The following is a 9,612-nucleotide window of genomic DNA, read 5'->3' as shown; positions in this document are numbered from 1 at the left end:
GGCTTGTCTGACTGAGATTAATGCTGTCACACGTAATTCTGCTCCGCAAGTTGCGTCTTTGACCTCTCAGGCGTCAGCTTTTTCGTCCTACGCCATGAACGCCGTCCTGGACTCTGCTAGCCGTACGGCTGTAGCATCCGCTAACTCTGTGGCAGTCCGCAGGGCCATGTGGCTGCGCGAATGGAAGGCAGACTCGGCTTCCAAGAGGATCTTAACCGGTTTGCCGTTTTCTGGCGACCGTTTGTTTGGCGAACGATTGGATGAGATTATTAAGGAATCCAAGGCGGCACTCGCAGTCGTCAAGCCTTCCAGGAAGTCCGACGGATTCTGCAGTGGGTGGAAGCCACAGCCTCCACCATCTCCGCAGTTCACATCCCGGGCGTAGAAAACTGGGAAGCAGATTTTCTCAGTCGTCAGGGCATGGACGCGGGGGAATGGTCTCTACACCCAGACGTGTTTCGGGAGATCTGTCGCCGCTGGGGCACGCCGGACGTCGATCTCATGGCGTCACGGCACAACAACAAAGTCCCGGCATTCATGGCACGGTCTCAGGATCACAGAGCTCTGGCGGCGGACGCGTTAGTTCAGGATTGGTCGCAGTTTCGACTGCCTTATGTGTTTCCTCCTCTGGCGATGCTGCCCAGAGTACTACGCAAGATTAGATCCGACTGCCGTCGCGCCATTCTCGTCGCTCCAGACTGGCCGAGGCGGTCGTGGTACCCGGATCTGTGGCATCTCACGGTGGGTCAACCGTGGGCGCTTCCAGACCGCCCAGACATGCTGTCACAAGGCCCGTTTTTCCATCTGAATTCTGTGGCCCTCAACCTGACTGTGTGGCCATTGAGTCCTGGCTCCTAGCGTCTTCAGGGTTATCTCAGGATGTCATTGCCACCATGAGACAGGCCAGGAAGCCTACGTCCGCCAAGATCTATTATAGGTCTTGGCAAATCTTCCTATCCTGGTGCGCTACTAACGGTCTTCCTCCATGGCCGTTTGCCTTACCCACTTTTCTTTCATTCCTTCAATCCGGAATGGACAAGGGTTTGTCACTCGGCTCTCTCAAGGGCCAAGTATCGGCGCTCTCCGTGTTTTTTCAAAAGCGTCTAGCCAGGCTTCCGCAGGTTCGCAGGTTCCTGCAGGGAGTTTGCCACATAGTCCCACCTTACAAGCGTCCGCTGGAACCCTGGGATCTTAACAGGGTGCTAACGGCTCTTCAGAAACCACCTTTCGAGCCGCTGCGGGATGTCTCTCTATCACATCTTTCGCAGAAGGTGGCCTTCCTAGTGGCAGTCACATCACTTCGGAGAGTGTCTGAGCTAGCAGCGCTGTCATGCAAAGCCCCCTTCCTGGTGTTTCACCAGGATAAGGTGGTCCTGCGTCCGGTCCCGGAATTTCTCCCTAAGGTGGTATCTCCTTTTCATCTCAATCAGGATATCTCCTTACCTTCATTTTGCCCTAATCCAATTCACCAGTGTGAAAAAGATTTGCACTCTTTGGATCTAGTGAGAGCACTCCGGCTCTACGTGTCTCGCACGGCGCCCCTGCGTCGTTCAGATGCGCTCTTTGTCCTTGTCGCTGGCCAGCGTAAGGGTTTGCAGGCTTCCAAGTCAACCTTGGCTCGGTGGATCAAGGAACCGATTCTCGAAGCCTACAGCTCTGCTGGGCTTCCGCTTCCTTCAGGGCTGAAAGCCCATTCTACCAGAGCCGTGGGTGCGTCCTGGGCTTTGCGGCACCGGGCTACGGCTCAGCAGGTGTGTCAGGCAGCTACGTGGTCTAGTCTGCACACTTTCACGAAACACTATCAAGTGCATACCTATGCTTCGGCAGACGCCAGTCTAGGTAGGCGAGTCCTTCAGGCGGCGGTTGCCCACCTGTAAGAGGGGGCCGTTTTTTTCGGCTCTTTTTTATTGAGGTATTCTTTTACCCACCCAGGGACTGCTCTTGGACGTCCCAATTGTCTGGGTCTCCCAATGGAGCGACAAAGAAGAAGGGAATTTTGTTTACTTACCGTAAATTCCTTTTCTTCTAGCTCCTATTGGGAGACCCAGCACCCGCCCCTGTACCCTTCGGGCTGGTTGTTCTTTTGTGTACACATGTTGTTCATGTTGAATTGTTCTTTTGGTTCATGGTTTTCAGTTCTCCGAACATCCTTCGGATTGCATTTACCCTAGACCAATTTATAAGTTTTCTCCTTCCTGCTTTTGCACCAAAACTGAGGAGCCCGTGATCCACGGGAGGGTGTATAGGCAGAGGGGAGGGGTTACACTTTTTTAAAAGTGTAATACTTTGTGTGGCCTCCGGAGGCAGAAGCTATACACCGGACGGACACACGTGACCAGAGGCGGCCTGTCAGAAGCTTTTCAGCAGACTCTATCTGGCTTCTGGTGTAAAGATGGTGTGGTGTTTGGGGATCAGGATATCCCGGGGGTCGGCTCCTGCGGGGAGGATGAAGGGGTCCCTGCTCTGCGGGGTGGCTCGGCTGATGGGACTAATGTCTTTTTTTTTTTCCTTCCAGTTTGCGGCGCAATGACTACACGGTTCAGGTGAATGTAAACGACTACCTTGACATTTACTGCCCACATTATAACGATACGTTGGCGGAGCACCGGATGGAGCAGTATATCCTGTACATGGTGAATTATGAGGGCTACCACTCCTGCAACACCAGCCATGGCTTCAAGCGCTGGGAATGTAACCGGCCGCACTCCCCACACAGCCCCATCAAGTTCTCGGAGAAGTTTCAGAGGTACAGCGCCTTTTCTCTGGGGTACGAGTTCCACGCGGGACACAACTACTACTACATCTGTGAGTACCGGAGGGTAGAGCTGCATTGGGGCCATCAAGTACATTCAGCAAGCGCGCTGGAGATCTCAGTGTCCCAGGAACAGAACCAAGGCGTTACATTTTAGCCCAGTGGTGAGCCGCCTGCAGCCTCCGACAGGGGAGCGTCTTACCTTGCGTTTGTTAGATGGAGGACGTGTCATCTGACTCTGGGTTTGTGCACCATGTATTGCATGCCTGCACTGTCCTGTAATACGGATGCCTGTATACAGCGGTGTAATAAGACTGGTGCATATCTCACCCTAGTGGTCAAAATATAGAATTGCACATGTGATCAGTGCAGTGGATGTTGCTCACTGACACAGGAGGAGCCGCTGCCTCTGAGTCTGCGAGTGATCACTGCCATCCATCTACCCCAGAGCGAAGGCTCACAACGGATTGTGGGATCTGTCCGGCTGATGTATGGGCTCCTCGCACCCCAAATTCTGCCGGATGTAAGGGGGATGGCCTCACTCCCAAGTCACATGTGAGGGGGCACTAATCACAGCAGGCAGGTGGAGGCTCCCGCTGCAGTCATCTGTCGTCCGGTGGATGGACATCCCCGGTCCCCTTACAGGATCCCTCCTGCTGATACTCAGTTGAACCCTTCAGTTGTTCCTCCTGGTATTTTAGTCTTAATTTTTACATTGCACCCATTCTTATTGTTTTTTGTTTTTTTTTCTTTTTCCAGCAACACCAACCCACAACCACCGACACTCGTGCCTGAAGATGAAAGTGTCCGTGTGCTGCGCAACCAGTAAGTGTTTAAAACCTGGGACCTGGGGGGATGGTGGTTGCTTACTGTTGTCAGGACTACGTCAGGCGCGTGGTAATGGTGTCGTCCTTCCCCCGCAGCGGCTCATTCTGGAGAGAAGCACGCTCCCACCCTGCCCCAATTTACGATAGGACCAGAGGTGAAGATTGAAGACCTAAGTGATTCTGCTCACCAGGGCTGTGGAGTTGGAGTCGTGGAGTCGGAGCTAATTTTGATGGAGCCGAAGTCGCAGCTCATTTTGATGGAGTCGGAGTCGGTATAAAATGAACCGGCTCCGACTCCTAGAATATATAATAAATTGGGGACAGTAGTGCAATGCAGAATGTGTTGAATATTTTTTCATAGGAATTTGGGAAAGTTATGAAATGTCCTATAAATGGCTGTTCTGTTCCTGATCTAAGGCTACATTCACACACAGCGTTTTTGCTGCGTTTTTTGAGGATACATTTGTCAGCTGCAAAAGCAGATCAGCTTTTTAAAAAACTGCATCACCTGAAAGGTTTTTGAGCTCATAAAAAAGCATTAGAAAAAGGCCACACAAGCTGACTGCTCATTCTTTGTGAGGATCCTCACAAAACGCTGTGTCTGAATGTCCTATCTTGTCACCCATTGCCTTTGCTGGATGCCCAGAGTCACTGCATTTCACTCAATTATTTTGCCATCAATATTCGATATTTGTAAAGAAGAAAGAAATTGTTAGCAAGACACTGGCAGTAACAGATAGTAAAGCTCATCACAGCAGCCAGCTTCTCCAGGCCTTAGTGGAAAAAGTTCTGCAAGATTACCAACTCAAAAAAGAACAGGTTCTTGCTATTGTAAAGGACAATGCTTCAAACTTGATAAGTACAATTAAACTGATGAATGAGAGTAATGAACAACAGCTAGAAGAAAATTTAGGATTTAGTATGTGTGAGATGGAGCCACAGCGCTGCTCATGTAACGGAGGAACAAACAGATATTACAACAGAAGAACAGCAAAATGATACTTTAGGATTAGATGATCTTGTTGAAGCTGCTTCAAAACACTTTCCTATTCATCACATGCGCTGTGTTGTGCACACGCTGCAGCTGGCAATGAAAGAGTCTGCAAGACCGGGACCCCGGTTTCACACATCCGGCTTTTCACCGGTTTGGCGGATGCGGCGCACTCCAGTACAGTGTATACAGTACAGTGGCAGCGCGACAAACGCCGGTCACATGCTGTCATGTGACCCGGAAGTTGTGGTGTTGCCACTGTACTGTATCGTACTATACTGGCGTGCGTCGCATCCGCCAAACTGGTGAAAAGCCGGATGTGTGAAACTGGGCGGACATGCTGGAAATCTATTTGGAAAAGTGAGGAAGTTGGTTATTGCCGCCAGAACCCCTAAAATTGATTCCATCTTGAAGAAATGTGCTGGGAAAGGGGCAATTGTTGATCAAGCCACTCGGTGAGGCAGCACTTATTTAATGACTGAGCGATTGCTTGAACTAAAATCATTTCTTATAGATATGGTAAACCCTCAAGTAACCTTAAATGAAGGTCATTGGACACAGGTGGCTAAATTGAAGGAATTGCTTAATCACCCATTTACCGTGACTAAAAAATTACAAGCTGAGGATTGAACTCCTGGCATTTTCATATGGGAGTGGAAGAACTTGCTATTTTGCCTGTCCCAAAGAGGAGGTTTAATCACAGATGGCATTTCTGCTTCAATGAAATGGAGAGATACACAGCTATTGGAAAATAAAATTCTTCTGACAGCTGTTTATGTGGACCCAAGTCTTCGTATACTGCTTGATGATCAACAGCTTACTAAAGGAAAAGAAGCTTTGAGTGAGGTAGCAGTTAGGATGAGCGGCTACAGGACTGCCAGGCACAAGAGGACTTGGGTCCTGACAGTGCTACTGCTGCCATATCTTCATCCTCATCATAGTATCATAGTATCATAGTTTTTAAGGTTGAAGGGAGACTCTAAGTCCATCTAGTTCAACCTGTAGCCTAACATGTTGATCCAGAGGAAGGCAAAAAAACCCCAATGTGGCAAACAAGTTCCAATGGGGAAAAAATTTCCTTCCTGACTCCACATCCGGCAATCAGACTAGTTCCCTGGATCAATACCCTGTCATAAAATCTAATATACATAACTGGTAATATTAAATTTTTCAAGAAAGGCGTCCAGGCTCTGCTTAAATGTTAGTAGTGAATCACTCATTACAACATCATGCGGCAGAGAGTTCCACAGTCTCACTGCTCGTACAGTAAAGAATCCTCGTCTGTGATTATGATTAAACCTTCTTTCCTCAAGACGTAGCGGATGCCCCCATGTTCCAGTTGCAGGCCTAGGTGTAAAAAGATCTTTGGAAAGGTCTCTGTACTGTCCCCTCATATATTTATACATTGTGATTAGATCCCCCCTAAGCCTTCGTTTTTCCAAACTAAATAACCCCAAGTTTAATAACCTGTCTTGGTATTGCAGCCCACCCATTCCTCTAATAATCTTGGTCGCTCTTCTCTGCACCCTCTCCTGTTCAGCTATGTCCTTCTTATATATCGGTGACCAGAATTGTACACAGTATTCTAAGTGCGGTCGCACTAGTGACTTGTACAGAGGTAGAACTATATTTTTTTCATGAACATGTATACCTCTTTTAATACATCCCATTATTTTATTAGCCCTGGCAGCAGCTGCCTGACACTGTCCACTAAAGTGAAGTTTACAATCTACCCATACACCCAAGTCTTTTTCTGTGTCTGTTTTACCCAGTGTTCTACAATTAAGTACATAATCATAAATGTTATTTCCTCTACCCAAGTGCATGACCTTACATTTATCTACATTAAACTTCAATTGCCACTTCTCAGCCCAATCCTCCAATTTACATAAATCTCCCTGTAATATAAAATTATCCTCCTCTGTATTGATTACCCTGCAGAGTTTAGTATCATCTGCAAATATTGAAATTCTACTCCGCATGCCCCCAACAAGGTAATTTATAAATATGTTGAAAAGAAGAGGGCACAATACTGACCCCTGTGGTACCCCACTATGAACTGAGACCCAGTCCAAGTACGTACCATTAATAACCACCCTTTGTTTCCTATCACTGAGCCAGTTTTTTACCCAGTTACACATATTTTCCCCTATCCCCATTATTCTCATTTTATGTACCAACCTTTTGTGTGGCACCGTATCAAAAGCTTTTGAAAAGTCCATATACACAACATCCACTGCATTTCCCTGGTCCAGGCTTGAACTTACCTCTTCATAGAAGCTGATCAAATTAGTTTGACAGGATCGATCCCTCATAAACCCATGTTGATACTCTGTCATAAGGTTATTTTTCTTGAGATACTCCAGTATAGCATCTCTCAAGAAACCCTCAAGGATTTTACCAACCGTAGAGGTTAAACTTACCGGCCTATAATTTCCCGGCTCAGTTTTTGTCCCCTTTTTGAATATTGGCACCACATTTGCTATGCGCCAGTCCTGCGGTACCGACCCTGTTATTAAGGAATCTGAGAAGATGAGGAGTTTAACTTTGAGAAGTATTTGGATGACATGAAGCAGCAAAGTGTTGCCGCAAGGAAAAAGATTTCCCTCCGTCTCCTATAGCATCAGATTGGCCAGATTTCAGTAAAATGTTTCACTTGCTCTCAAAGAAATAGAAAAATTCAACTGTTCATCAAAACTGACTGTGCATGAGGCAATTCCTTTATACCCGGAAATTGTTAGAGATGTTGCCCATGTGGTTATTGCTTTGCCTCCAACCCAAGTTACTGTAGAGAGGATGTTCTCTAGCCTTAATATTAGGTCAGATCAGGTCATCTGTGAAGGAGGATCTGATGGAGGCAATTCTATTTCTTACAACAAATTCATAGACTACACAAATGTTATTTACTATGTTTTTGTCGAAAACTGTTTTTTGCCACCTACATAGTGTTATATATATATATATATGTATGTATATATATATATATATATATAGATAGATAATGCACTATGTAAGTGGCAAAAAACATTTTTCATCAAAAACATACTAAATATTTAGCATAATGCTCATATTTAAGTGAAAAATATATTGTAGTATAATGTGAACATCAGACATTTAATCATTTTTATGATACAATAATCAAGATATTTAGATAGAACATAAAATATATTTATTGTAATACAACTTTAGATTTAGAACACAAACTAATAAATTGTAAATATGTAATATATATAATATACACTTATACAGTGTGTGTATATATTACACAAGATATATATGTAGTCTACTGTATATTACATATTGTATTACATATTTACAATTTATTAGTTTTTTGTGTTCTAAAGTTGTATCCAATAAATATATTTTATGTTCTATTAAAATATCTTGATTATTGTATCATAAAAATTAAATGTCTGATGATCACATACACATGTTGATGTCCTACAATAAATTTTTCACCTAACTATAAGCAATATATGTAGGAGTCGGAGTGGTGGAGTCTGAGTCGGTGCAAGGGAAATTGAAGAGTCTGAGTCGAAGGTTGAGATTACCGACTCCACAGCCCTGCTCCTCACTCGTGGTGCGCTGTCTCCCCCTGCAGGATGGTCGACTCATAGCAGTTTCTCACACTTCCTCACATGCTGGTGTCCGGATCATATTCTACAGGAGGTGCCCATAGATGCAGATCGGTAGTTGATGACCCGCAGAGTGGTCTCGTGCCTCATCCATGACAGGCCATCATACCCATCAAATATGGTAGTCTGCAGGCACCTGCTACTTGTGCCCGGTGTCGTCCCGAAAGATTCGGAAATTGCAGCCAAGTGTTTGACTGGATTAGTGATTGAGCTCTGACAACACGGGACTAAGACACCAGCTTCATTGCTGCTGTTGGAACGTAGATTGGATTGTTCCTGGCCGGCCAGATAATCACACGAGCTGCTTCCCTTCATCGTGTTTAGCTGTTATTGCCGCCCGCACGACGGTGTCACAGGGCGACTCTGAGCTTAATGTTTTTGGGCTCCCAAAGACACTGCTGCTCCTGTCATAAATATAAACCTCCTTGGGTGTTGTGTAAGTAAACCCTTGTCTAATGTGCATCTTGTAGGCGGCCGCCATGTATATTGTGACCTACATACTGGACGGTCACCTTCATCTGCTGTCTCCTCTTGGCTTAAATGTACTTTTGTGTTCAAGGGACATGTTGTTCAGTCTCGCTAGTCCCCTCTGGTGTTTAAGTCCTCTGCAGACATCACATGGACGATCCTACTCGTCTACCTTCACTCTCCACCTTCCTACATCAATCACCTTTTTCACGCTCTACATCCCCTGACTGACCTCGGCCCCTGCCCTCCGCCTACCTCTGACTATGACCTCGACCCCTACCCTCCACCCATATCTCGGACTGCAACCGGGGCCCTTGCCCTTTGCCCGCATCTTGGACTGGGACTCTGGCCCTTGCCCTTTGCCCGCATCTTGGACTGCGACTCTGGTCCATGCCCTCTGCCCGCCTCTTGGACTCGGACTCTGGTCCGTGCCCTCCGCCCGCCTCTTGGACTGCCACTTGAGCCCATTTCTGCTTTACTGTTGGACACCAGATCTTGCTTTTCTCCATTCACCTTTTCCCTCCTGTATTTCAGGTAACTTTAATCCAGAGATCCCCAAGTTGGAGAAGAGCATTAGTGGGACGAGCCCGAAGCGAGAACACTTACATTTGACGGTGGCCGTCTCTCTGCTCCTAATGACTCTCTTGGCGTTTTAGTTTTCTTGTTTCAGGCTGAACACCTCGGAGAAATGAATGCAATCTCCACATTCAGAACTCAGTAAGGACTGCGCAGGTTGGGGAGCGGCTGATGGGAGGAGGAGCAGCGTCCTTAATCTCATTTATTTTTATTATTTTTTTAACAAAAATCTTTTTTTTTTTTATTAAGGCTACTTTCACACTTGCGTTTATTTCCTTCCGTTACAATCCGCCCTTTTGGAAAACAGCGGAATCCGTTAACGGATTCTGCTGTTTCCCATAGACTTGTATAGGTGACGGATTG

General features: G+C 46.4%; 1 protein-coding gene across 1 annotated transcript; it reads left to right on the top strand.

Moving 5' to 3' along the window:
- Nucleotides 1–2,392: 2,392 nt before the first annotated feature.
- LOC142257686 (ephrin-A3-like) lies at nucleotides 2,393–9,329 on the top strand. The gene is made up of 5 exons (XM_075329822.1): nucleotides 2,393–2,400; nucleotides 2,516–2,805; nucleotides 3,512–3,577; nucleotides 3,676–3,753; nucleotides 9,208–9,329. The coding sequence occupies exons 1-5, from the start codon at nucleotides 2,393–2,395 to the stop codon at nucleotides 9,327–9,329; spliced, it is 564 nt and encodes a 187-aa protein (XP_075185937.1).
- Nucleotides 9,330–9,612: the final 283 nt, after the last annotated feature.

This window comes from Anomaloglossus baeobatrachus, chromosome 12 (genome assembly GCF_048569485.1).
Source record: "Anomaloglossus baeobatrachus isolate aAnoBae1 chromosome 12, aAnoBae1.hap1, whole genome shotgun sequence".
Classification (NCBI taxonomy): Eukaryota; Metazoa; Chordata; class Amphibia; order Anura; family Aromobatidae; genus Anomaloglossus; species Anomaloglossus baeobatrachus.
This window is presented reverse-complemented; position numbering and strand designations above follow the sequence as displayed.